This window comes from Daphnia carinata, chromosome 7 (genome assembly GCF_022539665.2).
Source record: "Daphnia carinata strain CSIRO-1 chromosome 7, CSIRO_AGI_Dcar_HiC_V3, whole genome shotgun sequence".
NCBI lineage: Eukaryota > Metazoa > Arthropoda > Branchiopoda > Diplostraca > Daphniidae > Daphnia > Daphnia carinata.
The window spans coordinates 2,366,578-2,392,441 of NC_081337.1; the positions used below are offsets into that span (position 1 = coordinate 2,366,578).

Below are 25,864 nucleotides of genomic sequence, written 5' to 3' on the forward strand. Positions count from 1 at the left end.
GGTAGGCTTTGATGATGTGTGTTGTCATGTCCAACACAACAACATTCATGTCCACAAAAGCAAACGACGCGGACTGGGCGATAAACTAGGCTACCTAGCTATTTATCCTTGTATAATTTGGGTGGCCCTTAATTTATTTATTTAAAATTTTCTGAATTAATCTGTTTTACTGTATGTAAAACTATGCGCCTAAACCTAAGAATAGCTAAGCTAAGAATAGCTAGGGCTAAAGCTATTCTGTTTCTTAAACTAACAATTACTTTAATTCCCCATAGCGATTTTCATCAAACCCCACAGTTAATCATAGATAGACAGCAGGGACCACATACTTTTGAAGAAACTCAGACCATGAACGTAAATTAAGTTCGAATTTACATTTACAAACCCTCCACTAACCCTTGTTACAGTACCTGTTGAAGATTATGAGGCTTGCCCTACCTCCAGCACAAGTAAGATATGGGGAGAAGCGGCCACCTCTGCAGCCATGACCAGGCAGAGCCTACCAACCTCTCCTCCCTGGAGACGCTATAGACGAGAAGCTTGCCTTCTACCAGAGAGGCTACTATGGGCAGCTATCCGCTACTTGGAAGAATCGAAGCTATTGCTGTAACTAATATACAGTCCAACACAGACTATGCCAGATGTTTGGAATCGATGAAACCACGTCTCCAAAAGCAGCAAACACCCGTGGTAGAAGAAGGGAAGATATACCCAAATATCCCACTTCCACTACGAATGGCTTATCCATGACCAACATTCGGCCCAAGGTTCCATATTCTGCCAGTTAAGGGACAGACATCGAAGAATGTTACTTCGACTGTTTCGTATTAACAAAGCCCTGCATGTTTTACAGAGTCAAACGCAATATATATGTATATATTTAAATCTGTGGTTAATATTTAAAATTTCATGAAACAGTCTATTAAGAAACGCGTTTTAACTTTTCTGACAGGATATAAATAGTCTGCCACATTTCAATACGGTACGCCAAGGCTGTGAGTCAGTTTTAAAGTAAAGATAGTTAACATAGAATAGGAACAGTGTTGGTCCGGTGTCATGCGTGTTAATTTTTTTTTAAGCTTATCATCGAAAACCAAGTATAACTGACGTCAAGTTCGGTAAGGTTGAATGGTTGTCATTATAAATAGTTGGCTAAGATGTATTAATACTGTTTTGGGGTATTCTTGCGTTTTAAAAAAATTCCATTCAAACGGCTCCTTACAGATGAACAAAAAGGCAGCAAAAAATCTTAAGCCGCGTGAAAAAGATTTGCAGAAAAATCTGAGAGGTTAGGGAAAACAAATTACAGAAAAATCAAGAACGCGCGGAAGTAAGCTAAAAATCTAAAAATTGGTCCTGCAGAAAGTCTAGAATTTCAACAAGTACTACTTGCCCAACAAAAAAATCACCCCAAAATCCAAACCCAAGAACAGGCCATCGTCACGCGTGTGTAAGATATATTGCAGAATCAGAATGATCGCGATAGTGAAACAATGAGTGCAGCGGAACAAAGGCGTGTAGCAAAGAAACAACAAATGACTGATTCTAGATGAATTAAATATGATAAAGAAATGGAAAAACATCAAGAAAAAATAGAGTGCGGTTGGCTCAGATTCCTTTTTAAAAAGTTCAAGACAAAATGCAGAATTTAAGGCATGTAAATTATTCTCAAAACCACACACAAATTTTTCAGTAGAAACAGAAAGAGTCCCAACATCAACTGGGATATATCGAAGCATTTTTTGTTCAATGTCTTTACTAACAGTCATCCAAAATCACAAAATTTAAAGAAAATGATAAAAAATTGCAAGAATGCTATAACATTGCATAAATAGGAGCGCAAACCGGCAATCCACTAAAACGAGGCTGCTATTGTTTGTTTTTTTTCAAATCACAGACAGATGTATCCCGATAGAGCAGCTGTTCAATACTAAAATGAAAGTGCTTTAAACGATTCCATCCCGTCGTTCCAAGTACGTCTATAGTAGTCTAACTGACTTTCACCACGGTCTACGGGCATAACCTAGGGGGTAGTTTCCGGCGGCGCTCCACCGCAAAATTCTTTTTTACTATTACCTAAAACGGTGGGAAATATAACATTATCGTTCATAGCATTAGCACTCGAGCCCGATTAGCCAAGTAGACCCAGCCTATTACCGGAAAATACTGGTGCAAAGCTGAACAAAAAAACACATTTTACGTGTTCGTGCCAGTATTTTCCTGTATTTGAGTGTATTTAACGGGAAGCAGCAAAAAAATTGAACCCTAGCGCCACCTACATCCTGGCCTGGATGGGCACAAAGTTACTTGTAGCTAGGGATGTCGATTATCGATATATCATATCGGAAAACACAGCTGAAACCGATATGATATATCACATCGGAAAATCCGATACGTGAATATGATACCGATATTTCGCCACGCCATCTGCCAGTAAAAATAACAAACACACACGGATTTCCTACACAATTTAACAGAAGGTTTTTTTTTTAACTGACGAGGAGTATATTTCTCTTCTTGGAAAAGAAGTTGAGGAATATGTTAAAAGCACAAAAATCATTTCAACTCTAATTCGCCTCCTACGTCTTCTTGTACTCCAACTTCTTAACCCGTTTACATTACCTTCTTCCTCGGTGTCTTCCTTTGCTATCTTCTGAAAATTCGTATTTATTACCATTTTTTTGAGGAATGAAAATTAGCTAAATATAATCATTTGCTGGGCTCGAACCTCTGACCTTCTAAGCATGTTTCAATCGCGCTAACCACCGACCCATAGGTTCTTCCATTAGCTGTGCATTACATTGTAATATAATCGACGTTGTTTACAAATCCGACATATCGGATTGATATTTGGGATACACCACTCGACATATCTATATCGTTGTATTTTATAACTATAATATGTACCTTAGAATAATACCTGACGAGCAGACATTTTGGGGTTCAAATCTGTTATACAGGACACAACCCAAAAATATTTTTCTAAAAAAATTTTCTTATTGGTTACATATCAATGATATATCATCGGTTACATTACATTGGAACATTTTCTAGGAAGCTCAACAAAGCTTTTCAATTTTTTTCTTGCATATTATACGTGTGTGGTGGTCTACCAGTCAGCAAGCAAAGCTGACGAGGTAGAGGTTGAAGGTTCAAATCCAGTATTATACATTAAACAATAACAATTTTGTCTTCACATAGCTTCAAAAATCACTTGCACACTCAAAAGCCAAAAATATCATATTGGCACATCTATCCAATTGAACGCATTTTACTAAATAATATTTTGCTTATAGTTTTAAAATATTAATCTTATTCAGGCGACTCACACAAATTATATGTAGGACAGTCTGTTAGGTAGCGCGGTAGCCTAGTAACATGAAGTGTTGATGTTCGATTCCGCAAGCAGGATTTTTAATTTTTTTTTCAAAAAAAATCGTATCGGTTTACAAAAAAAATATCGATAAAATTGTGCGATATATCGGTATCGTGATATTTAAATAAAATATCGCAAATCGACATTACTACTTGTAGCCGTATAAGGAAAAACTGTTGAAATACCTTAATACACATACTGCCTAGTAAGTACTGTACGTGGTGCTGCGCCAATAGCGGCTAGGGTCGCTAGCTGAGAATAGGTTGAGCAACGCATGGGTAGACCGGAATCGAGCCCTATAGGGGTATGCCCATTCGGTAGGAGGAGCGGGCGCCAGATGGTGAGTCGTACCCTCCCTTTTTCTTCTGACATGCTCATACTAGGTAGAAACCCTCTATCCTCATTGAAGATATTTTAGCTACCTGGCCTTAACCGTTGCATTTTCCTTTGATCAAGAGTCAATGTTAGTATGTTTTGTTGTCCTTATCAACAACAGAAAAGTGATGTAAATGTAAACTGTAGGTCTGCTGAGAACTCATGGAATTGTATACGAGATATACCTTGAGTTGTCAGAATTAGAAATTCACAGAGTGTGAGATGGGAAAATTCCAGAAATTAACAGAAGCACAGTTGGGGATGAATGCTAAACAATACTTACCATGTTAAAAATTTACGATCCCGAGGCCCGATCTCCGTTTTTATTGTTTTGTTTTTCTTCTGAAACAGCTACATTTGTAAAGGTAAAGATCAAATCAACTATAAGAAAATTTCAATGACCTCTTTGTGATAATTTTTTAAAATTTACAGTAGAGTTTCTTTGCTTTTATGCCAAGATGATTTACTAAAGTGTGCAAAGAAGCGGGGACATTTTGTTGTCAAACAGAATGGCTCGACTGAATTTGAAACTACTTCTGTTTCTTCTGATAGCTGTAGTATCATGCACATTGGTTACATATATTTTTACTTGTGGTCATCCAACATCCAGCCACACAAGCTTCATTCATAGGTTAAAAGAATCCTCTTCACCAGAATCCAGAGGAAAGCTATATGAAGAACTTGATTGCTCTATAAATGGCATGTATCATATTTCTTGTCGAAAAGAAGGAAAAGAAGTCTTTGTCCCTTTTTCTTTTCTGGAAAAGTATTATGAAGTCTATGGAAAGTTGGCTAAAAGTAAGGGTCATGAACAGTTTGAATGGTCACACTCATACTCCAAAGTATTTAAACCAACAACACGCTACAACTCATCAGGGATGTTTATGTATTTTAGCAACTAGTAAGTTCATTAACACTTTCTGCATGGGACTTCCATAACTATTATGTTTGAATTTAATTCCAGTAATGTAGAAGTGCGAGACCGAGTTAAATGTATTTCAGCTACAGAAGGTTTGCTTGTTGATAGTTTTTAAATTTTTTCAAAAATTATGAACACATTTCTTACAGGAGTTCCTGTTTCAACACAATGGGAAGCAAGTGGATACTATTATCCTGGTACCCTTACGAACACCTGTGACTTAAATTACATATTCAATTAACCATAATACTTATTTTTCTGGTATTTGGGAGACACAGTTCAAGTAGCTCAGTATGGTCTCTCCCACTACAGCAAAAACCTCAGTGACCGCCCTCCCAAAAGAAAAATTCTAGAAGATGGAAACTTGGTAACTGCCAAATGGCAAGTTCCTAAAGGAGCGTCTGTCAAAAGAAATTATGATAATGAAAAATTTACTCATGTACTGGAATTCAATAGCTATGGTGAGTTTTGTCAACATGATAAAGTCATATATTTTACAGTCTAATTAGTTTGATACCATTTGCTTTTCTTTTTTTCAAAATAGACAGTCCAGGCATTTCATTAAAGCTGAGACAAGGAACTGACTTGGTTTTAAGCTTTGATCTGCGCTTATTAAGTATGAATGGCTCGCTTACTATTTTCTTGGAAGATCGGGATCGATCAACTATCTTTCCAGTTTCTTTTGTATGCTCGCCTGTGCTTATTCACGTTCTTAACTCAAGTAGGTCAACTTTTCCTCTGAATAAAGATTTAAATGTTGCTTTAAATAATGTCTGTGAAAATTTTTTTTAAAATGCCATAGGTGGAAGTTATTCCACTAACTATGGACTGGGTAGTTGCCAAAACTGGAACCAATTGACCCGCGATCTGCATGTTGATTTGGTGAAGGGTCATGTGCTTTCAGGAAGGTAAATCCAAAACAAAGTTATAAAGCATGTATGGTTTATGACAAGAAGTAAATAATCAATTGTAACCTTTCTATTTTAGAGGCAAGAAATTATCAAAAACTAAATTACGTATCCATCACTTGATAGTTAAAGGTTATGGACAACTAGATAATTTAACCCTGGCTTCAAGCAACCACATGGGCATGTTTTATTCATCGGCCGATTGGTTAGTTCGACACCAAGACACCAGTGGCGGATGGCCTATTGTATTAGTTCAGAAATCCTCTAATGACTATTCACTAATATTGATTTTATTGTTGTCAAACAGGGAGTCAAAAGGAAGATAGCATCAGGAAAAGCAGATCTGGATCCTGGTTGGTATTCTGCTATGGGACAAGGCCAAGCGATGTCCCTTTTAATACGAGCTTATTATCGGTCAGGTATTACCCTTTTTTCCCCTTAACAAATCCATTTACCTTCAGCATCTTTGTTATTTTTTTACGCAAACGTAAATCAGGTAAACCACATTATTTGGAAGCTGCACTGAAAGGCATGAAACCGTTCAGTATATCAAGTACTGAAGGAGGAGTACGTGCTTACTTCATGAATCAGTATCCCTGGTACGAAGAATATCCGAGTGAGTTGACTCAATCTGAACTTATATTGGAATGCAATGTTCGGTTATAATTGTTTTTAATTATTCATTTTCGTTATTCAGCTGTGCCTCCTTCTTTCGTCCTTAACGGATTTATCTACTCTTTGATTGGCCTCTACGATGTGGTGTCCCTTGCACCGCAAAATCAAGTGGGCGATGCTCAGCTTTTGTTTGATCAAGGAATGCATTCACTCAAGAAGCTTCTACCTCTGTTTGACACTGGATCTGGAACAGTTTACGACCTTAGACACTTTAGTCTTGGTCTTGCACCTAATATAGCGCGATGGGACTACCATTCAACACACATCAACCAGTTGCTTCTTCTTAGTACCATTGACTCGGATCCAATTCTTACAAATGTCGCTGGTAGATGGATAAGCTATATGTCTGGAAAACGTGCCGCACATAATTGATGGTGATATCGCGTTTAATTTTAATTAAGAGTGCAGTAAAATTTGCATGGTACTTTGAGTCACGCCACACAAGCTACTTGGTTACAAATTACTTCGTATATTTCCCTGAAATGTCATTTCCGCAATCTAGCAAAATCCTAGATTTCGTCGTGTACATTTTCTGCAGTACGCATCTTGTTTCGTCACGTAATATTTTAATTTAAAGATGAATTAATTTTGAAAAATTTCGAATGGTCGACCTCCATCTTGTACAGTGGTTGCCATGGCAGGTATAATAACAAAATTTATGTAATCTCAGCTAACAACTTTTAATTTCCATGGATTTTGTCTTTAACTGTAATCCAGCATCACGCTCTTTGGTTTTAAATTTTTATGTACTGTGTTTTTATTTGACAACATTTCATTCATTCCAAAATCCTTTTTATTGCCAAGAATAGAGTAGCATGTTGCGCTGAATATATTACAGCCATGAAATGAGTGACTGAAACCGTATACGGAATCAATAAAAAAAATTGGAAATATCAGATTGCAACGGATTACCACCGAAAGACACAGAGCACGAATAGTACGAATACTTCGATTGTGGCTGATTCTATTGTAGCATTTATCAATTTCCGATTGGTTGCTATGATATAAAAATGTAAAACTTTTTTCCTCGAAGAAATATTCCTAAAAAAGTGCAACTCCCATCCGAGCAAGGGAACTTTGAAGGAATGATTTTATACTGTTATTACCTTATAATTCTGATTTATTTTTCGAAATTTGCACTTTAAAAAATTCAGTGTATCATATCAAAAGCGAAGAACTACCTTCATTCTACTCGAAAAATAGGCATACAAAGCTCAGCAATCCACGGTAGTCCAGGGTATAAACCGAGATCGTGCACATAATAATAAAATTATCTTAAAATAATCTTAAAATTAGTTATGCAGTGTGCTCTGATGCGACCGAGCTAAAACCAAATGCTTCCTAGGTTTGACAGAACGCCTTCGCCGGTTTTAACACCGAATCTGCCCGCAGTGTCCTGCGTAAATAGAAGTACTGAAATCAGCCCTCATCGTCCGCTTGCACCATCATTGACAAGGCCGTCCTAGCAACTAGGAAGAGAGGACAGCATGCTAATCCATCAGTTATAAGGTAATACTAGAGCTGGTTTACTAGATAGGCTGTTCTAGATTTTCGAAAAAAAGCTGCAGTAGGACTCCCTCTGTAACTCCCATACTTTGTTACCATTATAACTTTTGCAATATGATAGCGGTCCACGAAATTGGACAAGCACTGCAAGGGCGATATTTCCGCTCTATGGGTTTGTCTTATTTCTAGGATTTTCATAAGTGCGGCCCTAATACGTTTAAGGAGATGAAGGAGGAACGATGAATGAAGGATGTTAACACTTAACAGTTGTACAACAATAAAATCTTCATCACGTACAAATAAGCAACACCTTCAATATTATTTGTAAAAAACGGCAGTACGAAACTTTGGCTTCCGTATTAGGGTTGGGTCCCGTACTTTAAAAAGTACCGTTTACCGCGATAGTGGTACCTGCCATCTAACGCAGAATAGGAAAATTTCGCCTGCGACGCGAGATAGCCGTTCAGCTGATGCGGATGAGGGGAAGGTTGTGTTAAACTTTTGGTATATTTTTTTAATTGTTGATATTTTTTTTAAACATTACATTAGTGGTGCCGTTTGCCATAGAAATATCAAATTCATTAGTGTCATTTTTATACTAGATCGGGAGAAGTTGGTTTTCGATTTACGTCGAGCAATGAAGTTGCTGTCGGTACTGTTACCAACAGCTACTGCAACGAACACGTTACGTAATTTAAAGAAGCACTAAAGGATAGAGTGGAAAACTCTTTTTAGGAAAAATTTCAGTGTACCAATACTCTTGTTATTTACGTGTCAACTTCCCAGCAGATTTCTCCTTGAAATCATTGTACACGCTGCAGTAAATAACTCAATCATACAAATTTTTAACACTCCGTTAACCAATAAGTTTTGAACTTTGGTTGGACCACTGCGATCACTTGTAATGTTTCGTCGATGGAACAAAATTCAAATCTGTAGTTAACGGAATCCACTATTGTTTGGATAATAGGTTTGTAATATTTAATGTCTGCCATCGTTCGAAAGTTTTATGCACAGGAACCAATTTCGCCGGTATCAATTTTCCTAGGCGGCTAGTGGAACTGAACTAAGGATTGCGGAGATTTTTATACTACTGTATTGAATTTACGCCGCCCCCCCCCCCCTCGCCACTTCCCTAGGCCTGCATGAATTCGCTGTGTCTTAAGATTATTCCAAAAAGTGACGTATAAACTTTTTATGTAAAGTTAAAAATGTTTACTTGTCTACCCCCCTCCTCCGGCAATATTACGATGCCCTGAAAAGGATTAACTATTTTCCCGTAAAAAGGTACGATAAAGTTAAAAAAGTATTTAGATGTTTTAAGGAAGTTTATTACCGGAATGTAATTACAACAAGGAATACGTGAAGATTTTTGGCTCAGTGACAAATGCGTAAGATATTCTGTAAGCGGATAAGAAGATTTTTCTAGGCTCTCTCTTTCCTTCAATTTTAATCCCGATGATGACATTAGAAGCTCTGAAAACCAAACCATACCCCTCGAAGGTTCCTTATTTGTTTAGTGAATAATTAGAACAGGCTGGAAGCTATCTAAAACATATAAGCAGCATCCAAGAAACAATTTTCCATTTAGTGTCTCCTAAAACCACCCTTACCCATTGTCTACTGTTTCCTTCGTCCAATACTTAAGCATAGAACTATGTTGAATGTATAGATGTTTGATGAAGATGGTGTTCCTTAGGTTGGAAAGGAGACCACGATTCACAGTGAATTCCTCCGCTATAGCTTCAGCCGTAGGTTCATCTACCACTACCAGAAGTGGACGTTAATATGTATCCTATAACGAATTCGGATAATTAACTGCATTTAATTCAATCGACTTTTTACGTTATCACAGGTTTTTCGAAGAAGTCTTCACCAGGAAAAAAAAAAGACGAAACGGAACTGCCATTCTCGAATCCGCAACGACATTATTGACAGCGTATTCAGTCCTAAGTCCCAACTAGCGATACAGTTAAAGACAAGTTCGCGTAGTTGGTTTTATTGATAGGATGTACTAGCACATAAACTTGTCTTTAATTTATTCCTAGTTAGACTGAATACACACGTCAACAAAACAATAAGCTTTCCCATATCAGCAAAATAGGATGAGTAACAAACACCTCGAAAATGAGGGTTGTAGTGACTGCGCTTTGCAAAAATATATAATGCGCTCTGTGGTTAAATTTCCATATAATATTTTTAAATACTTTTAAGTGTAGAACAAAAACAAAAACGGTACCCAAAAATGCGTCACTTCCTATAGCTTAACATAATCTTTATTTACTAAAAAGGCGTTGAACCAAATATTTAAGAAACATTTGGAAACTACGGTTCTTCCGTAAGAGTCCATGTTAAATTCATCACTTCGTTTTAAGTCCCTCCCCATGGGGTGGGGCTACGAGTTACGCCGAACATACGTTTCAGCAGTACTGTGGCGCAGTATCGGACGACGGCGATCCTCTCATACAGTAGCGGCAAGCAGCTGATCGTACTTTGTGGTTGATCTTCTTCAGTCATTCATTAGCGGTATAATTTCTTGATTATTATTTTATTTAGCCATGAGTAAAAATGGAGGTTCATTATTTCTGTTCAGAGTTTGGTCTGGACTATGACAGAGCTGCAAATAGGGAGACGTTGGTAGTGTGACAGGTTCGTTAAATTTTTCTTTGAGCTTTGCGGTTATTGTTTGATTATCACCTCTGCCATCCCCCAAGCTCTGGATATTTATTAGGCAGTTATTTGGATTTCCAATTTTTGCAATTCCCTGGCTCTGAATACTGGCAGTTCATTGGATTATAACAATCAAAATGGTTGGAAGGAGTCGTTTACAAATCGAAGTTCTGAAACTGTATCGAAAGTTTTTGTTGGCAGCAAAAGGAAAGCCTGGATTTGAACAAACTATCAAGCAAGAATTCCGTCAACATTCATCAATTCCAAGAAATGATACCTTACGGATTGAGTATATGCTTAGAAAAGGGTATAAAAAATTAGAAATGCTAAAAGATCCCCATATAACGGGAATGGGTCATTTTATAGACAAAAGCTAACCTTCTATATGTGTTGACTTGAATTAAAGTGTGGTAGAAAATTTCAATGGGTAGCTTTATTTCTAGTCAAGATCTGTGCTATGATTTGCTGCACGTATCCGTAAAGTTTTTGAAAAAATATCTAAGATGAGCGATGCTACAAACTATGGTGTTACATTTCCTAGGTAGGTCGACGTCACATACCCCAATAGCGATACAACTACATTGAAATGTGGGTTCACATCCCGTCAATATATATACAATAACATATTCATTTCAGGAATTCTCTGGAAATTTTGTGTAATAGAAAGGTAGAAAGAAATCAGCAGGTTTTTACTCAGTGTTCTTGTCGACGTGATCCTTTTTTTTAACAGATGGCGGGAGTTGCTCTACACAATTTAATTGAAATTCTTCGAAACCGGTTTGTAATACGGGTTCACGTAATCTAGTTGTCTGACAGCTATATAGCCGTGATGATACCTCCTAGCCAAAATTTTCACAGATCTGTTGGTGTATGGTTTGTTGGGTTTCTTCAGTATCAAACAGCATACCATATCCAGAAATACTTGGCTAACCTCCATAGTATCTCTAATAGCTTAAAGGAAGAGCAGTTGAACGATGGAACAATACTTATGGTGGAACATGCACCAGGTAAAACTTGGAAAATCGTGATTCATGGACGTTTATATTCTAGCGTTTTGTGTACAGTTTATACAACCGGTATAAGAACATCAAATGATGTTGAATCAGAAGAAAAAAGGTTGAAGGCTCTAGGTGCTGAATTTTATAAAACCAATCGGGGAGGGCTAACAACATTCCATGGACCTGGTCAACTTGTTGTTTACCCTGTACTGAACCTAAAACATTTCAATAAGAGCATGAAGTGGTATGTTTGCAAGTTGGAAGAAACCATTATACAACTGTGTAAGTCATTTGGTGTAGAAGCTGGTCGATCTTCAAACACTGGGGTATGGGTCAAAAATGAAAAATTGTGTGCCATTGGTATATAAATTTGTGCATGAAGTTTCCAAACAATGTGAAACTGTTGGAATCTTTACAGGAGTACATGGCAGCCGGTATATCACCACACATGGCCTTGCATTGAATGTCAATACTGACCTTTCATGGTTTTCGCATATAGTGCCTTGTGGGATACCTGACAAAGGAGTCACATCACTCTCCCAAGTATCTGGAAAGCAATTAACAATTGCCAATGTGATTAATCCTTTCCTGGAATCATTTTCACATGAATTTGATTGTCAAATTAAAATGCTACCTTTTGAAGTTCGTGAAAACATAGTTAATCATCTTAAAAACGAAAGGTTAATCAACGGTGCAACAGAAGACCAGTTGTTGGAAAATAAATCTTTTATTGCAAACCAGTTGTAGAACGAGAAAAAAACATAAGGGGAACTAAGAAACTAGAAAATTCACTGAATACAAAAATTATGAGCTTTGACTTTACATATTTTATTATTTAATTTTCAAATTCTTTTATTTAATTGTTTTTATTTAACTATTATTTATTTCTTTTATTTCTTTTTTTTTTTTTTAAGAAGTCGGAGGCAGCTGAAGAGGTAACAAAACAATTAAAAAAGTGGTCTCATGGAGTACAAGCGAAGAAACGTTTATTTGAGGAAGAACTGTGGCCTTAAAGGGAGCCATCGCTTTCCGGGAAGTTTTTGTTTCTATGCTTTAGGTACCAACCTCTCAACAGCATCGTTTCTTAACGCCCAGCATAATTTTTTCTATTACGCTTACGAACTTATAATGCTTTCCGTTTTTTAAAAACAGTTTCACTCACACCGGCCCATGGGGCCACAGGTTTCTGCAAGCTGTTGCTTTTTCCCAATTATTATTCTCATTATTTTGTTATTTTTGTATTGCTATTGTGGGATTGTTATGATTTCCTATTACGTGGGCTTTATTAGTGACACGTTTTTAGGAACAAGAATTTGATTAATTTCAGAAGAGGCCAGACGATGTGGACCGTAGACTTCAGGGAAATATGGAAGAGCATTTGGGCATCACTGAAAATCCATTCTCTTGATTTCGGCAGCTTACATTCGTTTAGTCCGTATCCATCACAGTTTGGTTTACTAACCACGTAGGCCAAAAGGTTCGTATACTTTTTCCAAAATTCTCGTGAGACCCTTAAGGAAGTTATGTTAAAAATTAACGATTGTATTAACGGTGAAGGGTGATTTTAGATCAGCCAAACTAGCAATCCAGAAGTTCGACAGAAATTTTTTTTATTACAACGAACAGTATCAAAACATTTCCACAATAGCGTAATACTAAATACACGTTAGATCAGTCTTCCTCACTATCGTGCTGAAAATCTTCGCTGAAATTATCTTCACTTTCCGACGATAACGATGTAAGTGCTTCGGCAGCTATTGCGTCAACACGCGAATCATCCTTATTACCAATTTGGACTTGACATAATCCATCAGCGTTTTCTTCTCTTTCCGTTTCGAGCAGAAGCTCAAGCTCTTCAAGAGGAAATCGGAGGCGTAAATCTTTTTCGGTCATTAACTTTGTCACTTCCTTTAAAGAAGATGGCGCATACTCCATTATATCCATGCAAATATCCTAAAATAATGAGTACAAATTACTTTTCGCTAAAGGCATTTCAGGCATTGCTCGTTCAGCATACATACCTTGGAAGTAGGACAATCTCGTATGGCACGGTAAAATAATTCTTTGCATCTCTGCGGATTGCCAGCCACGTGCGCACTATGCATCAAAATTCTCCAAAGAAGAGCAACATGACGTCCTGGATATTGCGAAACACAGTATTCTGCCAGATGCTCCATTTTTCGCCGATAACTGATATAAAGTGTCGCTGTTCCCCCTGAGCAACCAGGCAATTCTTTGAATGTTGTTTCCTCTCCTTTTTTGACGGTTTCTTCTCGGTTTGCAAGGGCTAAGCAAGCGGCTAAAGCTGCTAAACTTCCAGATTTACTCTTCGTAGCTTTCGCACGCATTGTCAAACTATTCCATAAGCCACTAAACATGCTGCACCGTTCCTATTAAAAAGACGGAGAGCAAAGATATATCAATAGCATTCATAACCGAAGTTTTTTAGTTTAAATTTTAAAGAATACAAAAAACAATTATACTTCCGAATTAATCAAAACAGTTAATAGCTGCATACTGTCTGGGTATTCAGCCAGTGCAGTACATAACGTGTCGTGGAATAAACGAGGTTGAATATCTTTTGCCCATTCTCGGGCCGCCGACGACAATTCAAGTAGATTAACGTAAACGCATTCTCGCCGGGTATGGTATCTAAAAAATAAAACATTTTACTCCACAGTTTGTTCACTGAAATGCCATTAGAAATTACCTTAGGAATTCAATATTGTATCGCATTTCAGCGGTAAAATGAAGATCTTTTTTCTGTGATGAAACTAGCCATTGTTCAACCATGTGAAAGGCAGATCGACAACCGTCCGTTAAAGATAAGAAATATGAATAACAGCCAAGAAGCTCAACCAGCTCGTCTGGATGCAAGAAAGTTAGATTTCCTGACACTTTATCCACGATGCTCTCATTCATCTGTTGAAGCACAGTCTGGTATTTTCTTTTGGCTTTCAATAACATTGCAGGGGTATAAGTGCAACGGTCAGAGAATGTCGATCCGGCCCCTAGAGCAACCAGGTGTGCCAAAGCTGTTGGTTGGTCTGATTTCTCCCGGTTCTTACATCGAAGCAACGACCGGGCGTACGAGAACCATATTCGGATCAAAGCAGCTCTTAGTCCTGGATTTTTTTCTTGTTCCACGAGCAAAGGATTATCACTGTATATTTTCATCAGTTGAGTTAAGATCTTTCGGTATTCTTCTTCGTTTCCCATTTCAAGCTCCAGTGCCGCGTATCCATTATAAAGCAACACAGTGGTGACAGAATCACTGCTCGAAACGTCTTTTAAGAAGGCCTTTATCCAAGTTTTAGCCTCTTTCCATCGATTTTTGCATTCGGCTTGGGTCGACGATCGAGCGATGGCACCTATTCGTACTCTTTCGACATCTAACCACCATAGAGCTAGTTCCAGTTGATACGGTTGCTTTATCAGTCTGTAAGTCTGAAGAACGATACGTCGCAGGAATGTCAAATAGGACATATTGTTCACTATGTCTGGTTGAGAACTCGATAACGAGGCAATTTTTGGAACATTCACAAGACAGCGAAGGAGGTTATCTTCGAGAAAATGAGGGGCCCAGAACAATTGAGCCTGGCTTGCAGGTAGAAGAGGAATACCAAGGGATACGAGGCATCCAAACAACAGACGAAATTGTAAATGATACTTTTTCTCGCAGATGAAAAGGTATGGAGATAGATCGGTGAAAGAAACAAATCGGTCTTCGTCATCACAGTCAGTGCTACTTGAGCAAGCTTGAAAATGTTCACGAGATCGCAAGCACTCGATTCGATGCCAAATTATAGGAAAAGATTGATTGGAGGTTATAATCTCGTCTTCAGCTTCTAGCGCTGTATAAAATATGCAAATCTTTAGTAATTGAAAAATCAAAAGAAAAATGGCAAAAAAAAATTTACCATCTATCCCATGAACAGCACGTTCTCTAGGTGCCCCACTCTCAGTGAAGTCTACTTCACCCATTCTTGGAACACGAGCTTCCCACAAGGCTTCCAACCAAGTTAGTGGTGAAGAAACATCATTTGGCCGCTTAAAGCATAACTCAAGAAGTGCTTGATTCAATGAAACTGATTTTTCAGTCCAGCCACACTGCCGAAGAAATGAGCACAACCGTGTCGCAATATCTGAATTATATCGAAAACAATAATATCGAAAGTAACGAAATGAAATGTTGATGTTAGTAAACTGACCAATGATAAACTCTTCTAAATGAGCAGGTCGTTGATGAGAAGCAAACGATGGGTGCTGCATTTGCAGAAGTTTCTGAAAGCATGAAGCGTACGTCTTCAAAGCCAACGCAACACTAAATCCTTCAAAATTATTTTCTATAAAATTCTGGTACTCATTCCATAGTTCAATTGATACAGGATTCAGAAAGAGTACGTTTCGCCATTCCTGGTGCAAGGTGGGAACGTCCCAGTATTCGGCGGCAACATTTAAACGAGCCGTTAATAATTTCACACTCTTTGGGTTGTGCTTAATCGCTTTGTCAAGAATTGCAATTTTACGTTCCAACAGAGCTCTTCGGTGTAGGTTTCTTCCCGATTTTTTATGCTGGCTTTGGCTGCTATCAGAATCGTTTTCCATCAATAAGGAGGCAGCATTTTGATGTTCAATAAAAGAAAGCCATAGATTCACATCATGAGGATTTTCTCGAAGCTTCTCATTAAACAGTGCAGTTTGACGTGGAATCTCAAATTCTTTTCCGCCTAGAGTTTGTTCGTCATTGGTTTTTCCAGCTTTTTTGCCTTCTATGTACGAGGCAGTGCTTGAATCATAAATACCCAAAGGATTTGTTTCAGTAAGCAGTGGCTGGGGAGGTTCGGTAATGGCAATTTTTGTTAATCTTTTTAATGCATTTTTTCCAAAATATCTGTGCTTTTTAGATTTTTTCAAACTAGATCCCTTGGAAAAATTTTGAACTCCTAGCACACCTTTCATTCGCTGATGCCTGTGAAGTATTTATAAGAACCAGTTATTTGAGTATCTCATTACATTTTGAAAACTTGTCTACCTAGCAACATTTTTGAAATACATATACGGAAAGGCCAAATTATTTTTATCGCCCTTCAAGTCTTTATAGAAGGATTGATCAGCCATTGTCTATAAACTGAAAGTCTCAGAAATGTCGTCTGCTAGCAGTTTCGTCTGCTAGTTTTTTAAACAACAATTCTAGCACCCGATAGAGGTCATTGACCACCCGGATCAGTCGTTATTTTCCACTGTTCAGCCCGCGGAAATTAAAATCATTCGCCCAAAATTTTTCGTTTCAATTCAACCTTAGGTTCTGTTATATTACATTATTAGAACTCTAATATTAAGGCATCACTCGACTATACAGCGATTTACTCTTTGTTCAGCCAGTCGTGTTACACATTGAAAAACATATCACGCAATCCGTTTGGAAATTTTGCGGTGTATGTGATGCTCCATTTTCAATTCCTGCAGAACTTAATTAAAGCAAAATTGCGCCCAAAATTAGGAACTGTAGTAGTAGTAGTAGTAGTGCACGCTAGTGGAGTCATCTTGTTAGTGGCCCACCGAAAAAAGAAAACGAGCGCTTACTCAAATTGTGTCTATGAGGTGTCGACTTAGAAACATTTAAATTGACACTTGATTCTGAGAAACCCCACTGAACTTTTTGCGAGAATTTATTTAAAGTTATTTCATGCAAAGAGATTAAATTTCAAGAAGGAAAACGCGATGCAGCCCGTTTGTGCAATAAGTCAAGCCAAAGCGCTTAAGATATGAAAATGTATATTAATGACTAACCTGTCTTTTCTCTTTTCCTCTGTGTACTTCGCTTTCAGAGGGAGTTTTCGCTTTTAAATGAGATTGGCTTGTAGACTTTACGGAAATCCAAGTTTCAGGTTCTCGCCGCTATGAGAAAATTATATCATCATCGCATTTCTCTTCCGTTTTCTTTCTCCTACACACTACATGGCTCCCACTTACTATTCGCTTTACAAGGCTAACACACGTAGTTGCGTGATTGCAAGGCAAAAACGCGCATGGAAAACGTTGTAGCTGGCGGTTTTTACTTTTAATGTCAATAGCGTCATGGAAATTATAAAATCTAAATGCAAGGTGGAAGGTTCGTTCTGTGAATTATTAATATCAAATTGCTTAATTTAAGAAAAAATAATTTTTCCTGAATTTCAGAGATTTTTTTTACAGTCGTTCCCATTTTTACCAAAACCAACTGGGGCAAACCGCGTCGTTTTCCAAACTTAAATACTAGTGTTTAGAAAAAAAAAAACCATAAATGCCAGACTTTAAACAAATCATGGTAAGAGATAATGGTTTTGCCGTAAAAAATTTATTTTACAATATAAGATGGGATAACTAAGACTTTTAATTATCGCAAAAAATAGTTTTGCGTTAATCAGGAAGCACCATGCTAAATGCGCGGAAAATCCCTACGCGTTTGCAAATTTAGCGCTATAGTTGTGTATGCATCTAAAAAGCTTTAGTAAATTTGGTGCCATCGATGATGTTAATAATTAAAAAATTGTATGTTCAGTCTCTAATAAAGCAAATGACGATGTTTATTAATGTTTAAAGACAAATGCCTTGAAAGATTGAGACCGAACAAGCCTAAGTTATTGACAATTTTGACTTTTAGTAGGCCAACGTAATATAAAATGTACAATTCGTAATTTAAATGCAACAGTGGTATTTTCTCAATTACACAACCCACTCACAAAGGAAAAAAAAAACAGTGGGACACATAAATGAAATAAACCCAGAAATTTTTCTACACACATTTTATGCAAATATAATAATGTTTTCACGTTACGGGATGTATATGGGTTGTAAATGTAAAAAATGGCGTGTTTTATTTATTCATTTTTATTTCGAAAGCGTGAAACAAATAAACTAGTGGAATGCTAATGCTTATTTATACTTTTTATCGTAAATAAAAAAGCATTTTTTTCGGAAAAAGAATGTAATACCTTTCTGTATTATTTAACTGAGAATTACAAGTGTTTCAGGGAAAATCAATTGAAAAAATCGAATAACCAAATTCTCGATACTGTGTTGGCTCCACTTCTCCTATGTCTTCTCTATAAGTAAAATGAAAATATTTCACGGATAATAAAAGCCATTTGATTCAGGTAATAACTTTTAAAGACTGCATTATAATTGTGCCTAAGTTAACAGCAAAAATAGAAATTAAAATTTAATTTTAATACAACTCATTCTACCTCTTTTGTTCCCGTCCAAAGTGGGAGAGGTGTCCGTTCCGTTCCTGACTTCTTTAGTCCCACATTTGGCCAAATCCTGTGTTGCCAGTTTTGACATACATGAAATTCAAACGTAGAATGTTCAAATTTTATTCTTTGCAACTAAAATAGTTAGTAAATTGATATGTAAATTTCATGAAATGAGGGAGTTAGAAAAATAAATTTTATTTAGCATAAAAAATATGAATTGTTTAAATTATCTTTCTTAATTGTACATATTAAATGCATTTAAAAATATTCTAACGCCCCACTTACAGGTGAAATCCCAAACATTAAGATGGGATTTTCCCATGCGGTCATTCAGCCACCTGTGCCACGATTCCACCTAATTATTTGTCCGGTTCACCAGGCCAAAAACACTGAAGACTTGCGGAGTAATTTCACCAATCCAGTAACTAAGGAAATGGTTGTTCAGTTGCTTTATTCCTGCCTGAATTGCTACACTTTCACGGCGGAAAACATCATGATAGTAGGCTTTTATATTCTGTTGTAAAAAAAACTGTGTAAGAATTTCGAAATTTCAATTTAAAATGTCAGGCACTTACTTGATAACCGGCCAAAATTTCATCCATAAGCTTCAAAATCGCCATAAGCTCCTTTACGTATTTTCCTATGACAGCGCGGTTCTTATACGCAAACTGAAGGCCATACTTTTGTATCCTTCTCCAGATAGCCTGAATAAAATTAGATTAATTTAATTGCCTGCAACATATTCAAAAGATAAATATACCTGAGAGTAGTGAAAAAAAGCAACCAATATGTTGACTTCTATGAAATGCGGCCGCCATCGAACCTTGAATTGCTGCTTCATAATCAGACATGATGAGATCAACCGAAATGAAACGGTCAGGATGAAGTTCATCAAAAATATCGATGACTTTCTCTAGCACAGCATCATAAAGGATGCGTGATTTTCTAGTCATTAGAATGTACGCAAATGGGAATGCCTAATGGAAAACTATGGTAAAATATCAGTTTACAGCTTCTTTTTTAATATTTATTTACCAAATGACCCCTGTGATGTGGATAGTGAAGAGCTGTTTAAACAATCCGGGGACTGTTCGAAAAGTTGCGTCAGCTTGAAGTTTGGTCGCTTCACTAAGTTCCGGCAGTAGTGTCGGGGATAAAAAGACCAATGCTTCTCCCTCAACCGTCTTAACCAGGCCTCTAAAAAATTTTCCACCACCAAAGGCATCCCTTTAAAAGAAAAGAGATATTGAAATTTTCTTAATAGTATTAATTTTTGGCATTACCTATACTCCTGATACTCTTCAATCAATCCAGCTATTTCTTCTACGGTCTTGGGTATTTGTGGTTGCCTTCTCCTTTTTGATCCCTGCATCCGACGCTGCATTGCATCACCATAGCCAATGTTAACCCCAGCATTTCTTTAATAAAAAATTTAAGAATATTTAATGATTTCCTCAATGAAGATGGACTTACTCTCTCCGAACGGCGTCAAACACAATCCGAGGTTTACGGCGATCCACAGCATCAGCATCAGCATACGCGTTGACTATACGAAGCAACTGCTGTTCTTCCAGCTCGGGTGTATTACTATGCTTAGCATCATCGTGTTTGCTAAAAATAGCATCTTCAAGTCCCGATTTAACTCTCGCCTTGCAGCCCCCCTGAAGTTTCTTATGGTACTTGCAGTGATATATGTTGTGCGTGAATCTGTAAAAATAATATATTAAGAATTACTGCTCAACCATGCTTGAATACAAAATCAAATTCTTACGTTTTCTTCTGTAGATGGTAAATAAATCCTTTCTCGGAGTTGTAGTGGGTACCACTGTATTTAACTCCTTTAATGGGTTCAACCATAGGGAACTCGTCTTCTTCGTAAAACATTTTACAAGTTAAAAGAGTAGAGATGTTAATCAGAGATGCGCAAGATGTGCTAGAGAAGAATGAATTGACCTTTGTGACTTCGTACTTCCTATATATAGGTTTATTCGAAAAGGTTACAAAATTATATAAGTCGGAAACCAATAAGAGTCAAAGAACGAGTAAGGATGCAAAAGCAAAAAATCGGCTGGAACACACAAGGTAGGTAACTACAAACAAGCCTGTTTGCTGTGACATCCCTAAGGGAGCTGTGCGATATCCGATGCGCGATCAAACGCATGCCCGACGCGCGGATTCTTTATTTTACTTACCTTTTACTTTCCTATGATTGGTACCCACCTCCAAAGTCCGATAGATCAAAACGTAGCAAACACACACACACACACACACACACACACGACATTCACCGCTACACTTTATCAATAGCAGACAGCAATATTTTATTTGATGACAGTATCGAACAGGCCAGTAACAGGCGCAATTAACAATAACAATGAAAACAAGCGCAAGGTAGTTGCCAATAATATTTTATTGTAGCGTTCACTTTTTGTACAAGACAGGGGGGACAACTGTTCCGGAGCCGGGGGGGGGGGGGCATTTGTTAAAGGGGGCAATCGTCCACACGCCGAAGAAGGGATATATATAGAAGTTGTATATTTAGCTTCGTTACATTTATTTCATCAAGGTATACAAATAAAATTATTTTGCTTCATAACTTCCTTCGTTATGCTTAAACAGGCTCACGACGACGTTTTAATAATTATTGAGAAAAAGCGACATCTTAACGAGTCGCATTTCATATGTTGTTTAGGTTCATCGAAAAATCCGATTTGTTTCAACATTGTTAAGGAGAAATCATATCAATTGGAACAAGTTCAATCAAGGTGTTCAAAAACTATTTTGCATCGTTTCACATATTTCGCAAAAAATACCCCACACTGCTCAGCAAATTTTATTACTTTTTTACGGTAGGCAATATATTGCGTCATAAGCCGTTCCTTCGCCCATTCCGGAATATTTGCCAATTCCAAAAGAAAAAGTTGGTCCAAATTTCCATTTGTTACATCAAGGGTATCTAAAGACAACTTTGAACAATTACGTTCTCCTTTATATCGCATAACGATGCGTTAAACAAAACTCGAATGGGAATCGGTATAGTCAATCGTGATCAAATGAGATTATACAACCAACGAGTAATGCTGAAGGTCAATTAATGTTCATTAATGGAATGCAACCCTACTAGATGAATATGATTCATTTATGTTTAAGAGAACAGAAATAGGGGAGACTGGGGACAGCCGGGACAGTGGTTGAAGTGAGACAGCTGGAGGAAAAATAGTAAACATTGATTTAAAATTTTTAAAAATTATATATTATTGGTATATATGTTTCCTATTTAGGGAAAAAGTTTTAAATAAATAAGTGAAAAAATACCAAAGTAACTTAGAAAATAGAAAAAACAGTATTTTTTCCTTAAATTTTTCGCCGCCATTTAGCGTTTTTCGTTGCAATACTACAAGTAGTTAATATTTTATACATACAAGCATGTTGTTTATTCATTTGTCTATCGTTTGCAAAAAAATTTATTTTAGGACCATTATTTTGGGGCGAAATTGTATTTTTACCAAAAGACTTTTTTGGGGGCTGGTTGGGACAGCAGATGTGCTTGAAATGGGACAGTAGTGGGTGGGGTTGAGGGCGGAGCTACAAAAATAGTACTATACTAATTAGTAAAAAAATTACCTTTTTTTAAATTTATTGTTGTTAACAAAATTTCCTTAATGTTTTTAACGTTACCCACATCACCTCTCCATCATTATTTGTATGAGTCGCAGAAACGTTGTAACCAGTGCCTTTTTGGTGGCCAATATCGGTGAAAGTTGTTCTTATAAAAATAGCCCAAGGTAAGGACTGATGTCACGATTGCGTGTGTTAGAGCGTATAAATATATTGGTTCTGTCAATTAAACTTATGTTGTGTTTGCTAATCTTACAAAAGTACTTGTAGCAGATATAAAGTTAGTATAAGCGCTTGTGGTTAGGATCCGTCAAGTTAGCTAATTTTGAGCTCCTCCCAGCACAGGGAAATATAAGCAAATGTCCATCTTTAATCAAGCCACATAAGGATTTAGGAGGCGCCCATTTATCTTGAAATTCCATTACCGCATAGCAAACTGCAACATCCGTTACGCCAGCCTTATATAGGCTACTGAACACTTCGATTGCAACTTTCCATGGATTTCAACCCAGATACCCGGGACCATATAGCCATGAGCGAGGGCAAGCAAAACTCCACCACCAATGACAATAAACCCAGTTCAAAGCTACTTGGCAAGACAGGTAAACGGAGAAGAATAAGCTGCTGGAGTAAGTGAAAAAGTAGGAGATACAAGAAGAAAAGAAGCGAAACAAGTGCAGAAGTAACAGAAGTAGAAACAGCCTACACAAAATGTACAGAACGTACTGAAACAGTGAGACATCTTAGGCCATCTAGTGGTGTAACCGAAAAACTAAGCGACGATAAAGTAAAAAAGGTATTTTTCTAAGCGTTAATTAGAATGGTGCCTTGGACAATATTATTTTCATACATTGAATTATTTTTCAAGTACCCTCTTTACACTCTTCTTCCTTAAGTTAATTTACTAGTCTTCGATTTTCGTGTGTCTCTGTAAATAGCGCAACTTTCCCCAGAAGATGGTTACTAGAAACCTACAAGCACTGGCATTGGTTATTGGAACAAGACGAATTTATTAATCACCACTGCAACATCAGCACAGATTGGAGTAGGAAAATTTGGAGTACTGGTTGACCTACAACAACAAGCAGTCCTCAAAACAGAGACAATATTTCACTACACCTCGCGGCGTGAGTTCAAGAGGAAACATCTCTAACAACATGAGACATTGTGCAAGCAATGAACGCGGTCGCTTTACAACCTACAAACGTCATGAGCATTGCTCACATGTGTTTGCGTACTTTTACGCTGTAACTGGAGGCAATTAGGATTTTCGTCATTTCTTGATGAGTGCATTTTCATTTGGGCAGGATAACGACATTTTATCTATACATTTTTCATGGTAACTATTGTCGCTTTTAATTGCACATTTGTGGGAATGTCATTCTGATATTGAATGGTTTGGTGATTTTTGGTTCTTGTCAGTTGTGTTACTGTTCGGTGCTTACCTAATTTGTTTGATTGGTTGGTGAGGCTATTCGGTTGTTACTGAAATCCTATCCAGTTATAATTATTGTGGGGTTTTGTCATTTTGTGGTACGTTAATGAATAGGTTTATTTGCTCTTGAATGTCGTGAACTGCAGTCTCTATGACATCGATTTTGCAGTTTATATCAAATGTTGCGCTGTAGTGGCTTCAGTTTGGGATTTTTAATCATGGATGTTTTTTAGTCAGTTAGTTGTTTATGACGGGGTATGTTCTTAGTGGTGGCTTAGTGGACACTGGGTTGCTTAAAAGTTCCTTGTCTCTGCAAAATGAATTTTGTTTTCATGTCCGAATTAAATTATTATGGTCTATTACGCGGTGGTCTATCTGGGTGGTGCTACCGTCTATCTGGGCCAATGGTGCTATGGTCTATCTGCCCGGTACTACCGTGCAGATAGGACCAAGCACCTGCCGACAGGCGGCGTCCCTAAGGACGGTTACACCACGGCAGCGCAATAGCCCTCGAGCTTTCGCCGTGATAACAATTGTTATCGGATACATCCACCCACATTCGGGACCTAAGTCCAAATACGCGTAGCTCGACGCCCCTTAACGAGCATAAAACTCTGGACAGATACCCGAAATCGCCGCTGAACGGTTTGAAGGCTATCACCGTGACCGCCGATTTTTTTTGGGTATCCTATGAAGGCTAGGCTGTCATTTTAATCTCAACCAACAAGTGAAGCCGTTAGACGGCTAAGCTTATGTATCACCTACCACACGTAGGACTCACACACACAACTTGCAAACGTCTTTATTTTTCGCTATACTTATGCCGGCTCGGACCCAAACCCATATAGAAGCTTTTTATTTTTTAATTTCAATCTTATATTCCCGGTGCTCGAAACCCAACCCCCGAGGAATCTTGTGGTGGAGAGCCAAACCAATAAAAAACTAAATGGAAGAAGGGAAGGAAAAGATATGAAAAGTCTGGGTAGAACTACCGATAGGAAAGCAGTGAAAAGATAGTTGAAAGAATGTGGCTAACCACTACTACAGAAGAAAAAAATTTTTTTTGTGACGTCAGCCCGCTGCCATGGCCTTCCCGAACGGGCACAATACGCGGCCATGTCACGCAGGCTGCGTTACACATCACGAGGCCCCCAGGGCAGAGCATAGTGTTGGATCAGCCGGGCTATTTCGGCCTGAATACCAGCAGAAAATCGCCGCGAAGCACAGTAGATGCGAACGTATTAACGAAGGCGAAGATAGCGTACTTCCGAAATGGACACCGGGTGGTGAACATGGTCCCTACCCGGTGCCAACGTACAATTCAAACCGCGCAATTGCCGACAGGCCGAATCGCGGAGTACCGTCACACTACGGCAGCTAAACTGGCCACGACCCTCGTCGTGGTAAAGTTGTAATCTAGATTGTCCACCCACATCCGGGACCCCAAAACGTCCTGCGTGCTGGTGAACGGCCGCTGTTCAACCTTACGGGCTCTTCATCTGAGTCGCCATTATAATTTTGGTAATCTTTGGAAATAATTTGCCGGAGCGCGATAAGACACGTCCACTCTGTACAAATGGTAGAAAACAACTGACAACTGACCACAACTGTCAACCACCTAACTCAAACTTGAACCTTATACAGTACTACTCAGCTTTCTACGCTGATTTTAATGACGTAAGACTCGGGGCCATCCGAGATCAAACTCGGGCCGAACTTCTCGGTTGAAATATATGACAACCGGAAATAACGACCTAACACAAAAACTTTGACCTCGACGTTCGGGCACTGCGAATCACCGCACGACAAAAAGCTGGCCATAGTCTAACATGCCACATTTTGCTATACAAATGGACACCAAATGCATAATTTTTCGCCAACCTAAAGGGGCGGGGCTTAGAGTCACCATACATACACATGCGCGCAAGCGTAACACAAGGGCCCGGGATGACCTGTAACTACCCCGGAGGTAACCGTCACGACCATTGACCTGTTACACACCTGTTGATGGCTGACTTGCCACCCCCCACTCACCCAACAAGGAAAACCGCTAGGCGGTTAAGCTTCCACTCACCACTCATCAGGCTGAGAATAAACACACACACGCACAACTAGCATACACCGTTTTTTCTTCGCCATCCAAAAG

General features: G+C 38.1%; 5 protein-coding genes and 1 long non-coding RNA gene across 7 annotated transcripts in view; 4 read left to right on the plus strand and 2 right to left on the minus strand.

Moving 5' to 3' along the window:
- Positions 1-3,853: 3,853 nt before the first annotated feature.
- LOC130703513 (D-glucuronyl C5-epimerase B-like) lies at positions 3,854-7,149 on the plus strand. The gene is made up of 11 exons (XM_057524966.2): positions 3,854-4,116; positions 4,184-4,652; positions 4,716-4,762; positions 4,820-4,867; positions 4,949-5,131; positions 5,215-5,391; positions 5,473-5,578; positions 5,658-5,823; positions 5,886-5,997; positions 6,075-6,194; positions 6,276-7,149. Exons 2-11 carry the CDS (start codon positions 4,261-4,263, stop codon positions 6,623-6,625), a joined length of 1,701 nt encoding a protein of 566 aa, XP_057380949.1. The 5' UTR covers positions 3,854-4,116; positions 4,184-4,260; the 3' UTR covers positions 6,626-7,149.
- A 1,562-nt stretch (positions 7,150-8,711) lies between these two features.
- The window catches only part of LOC130703524 (calmodulin), a 37,175-nt gene continuing 20,022 nt past the window's right edge, over positions 8,712-25,864 (plus strand). The window contains exon 1 of the mRNA XM_057524984.2: positions 8,712-8,716. The gene's annotated coding sequence lies outside the window, so the exon portion shown is untranslated. The remainder of the gene's footprint in view (positions 8,717-25,864) is intronic.
- LOC132088189 (uncharacterized) lies at positions 10,185-10,565 on the plus strand. The gene is made up of 3 exons (XR_009421496.1): positions 10,185-10,285; positions 10,353-10,408; positions 10,474-10,565. It is a non-coding gene; the product is annotated as an uncharacterized LOC132088189 (long non-coding RNA).
- Positions 11,198-12,244, plus strand: LOC130703519 (putative lipoyltransferase 2, mitochondrial). The gene is made up of 3 exons (XM_057524977.2): positions 11,198-11,436; positions 11,494-11,787; positions 11,846-12,244. Exons 1-3 carry the CDS (start codon positions 11,259-11,261, stop codon positions 12,172-12,174), a joined length of 801 nt encoding a protein of 266 aa, XP_057380960.1. The 5' UTR covers positions 11,198-11,258; the 3' UTR covers positions 12,175-12,244.
- Positions 12,990-16,587, minus strand: LOC130703510 (nuclear exosome regulator NRDE2-like). The gene is made up of 7 exons (XM_057524963.2): positions 16,463-16,587; positions 15,639-16,399; positions 15,348-15,572; positions 14,138-15,281; positions 13,911-14,079; positions 13,449-13,817; positions 12,990-13,380 (listed from the first exon to the last, which is right to left on the minus strand). Exons 1-7 carry the CDS (start codon positions 16,546-16,548, stop codon positions 13,099-13,101), a joined length of 3,036 nt encoding a protein of 1,011 aa, XP_057380946.1. The 5' UTR covers positions 16,549-16,587; the 3' UTR covers positions 12,990-13,098.
- LOC130703521 (uncharacterized) lies at positions 18,646-20,549 on the minus strand. Of its 2 annotated transcripts, XM_057524979.1 has the most exons (6): positions 20,437-20,549; positions 20,139-20,372; positions 19,949-20,083; positions 19,709-19,892; positions 19,548-19,642; positions 19,464-19,500 (listed from the first exon to the last, which is right to left on the minus strand). In XM_057524979.1, the coding sequence occupies exons 1-6, from the start codon at positions 20,547-20,549 to the stop codon at positions 19,464-19,466; spliced, it is 798 nt and encodes a 265-aa protein (XP_057380962.1). The 2 variants fall into 2 exon arrangements, 1 of the variants encoding a protein (XP_057380962.1); XR_009004687.1 differs by lacking the exons at positions 19,949-20,083; positions 20,139-20,372; positions 20,437-20,549 and adding exons at positions 18,646-18,732; positions 18,951-19,179; positions 19,241-19,369 and having other exon boundaries at positions 19,426-19,642; positions 19,701-19,835.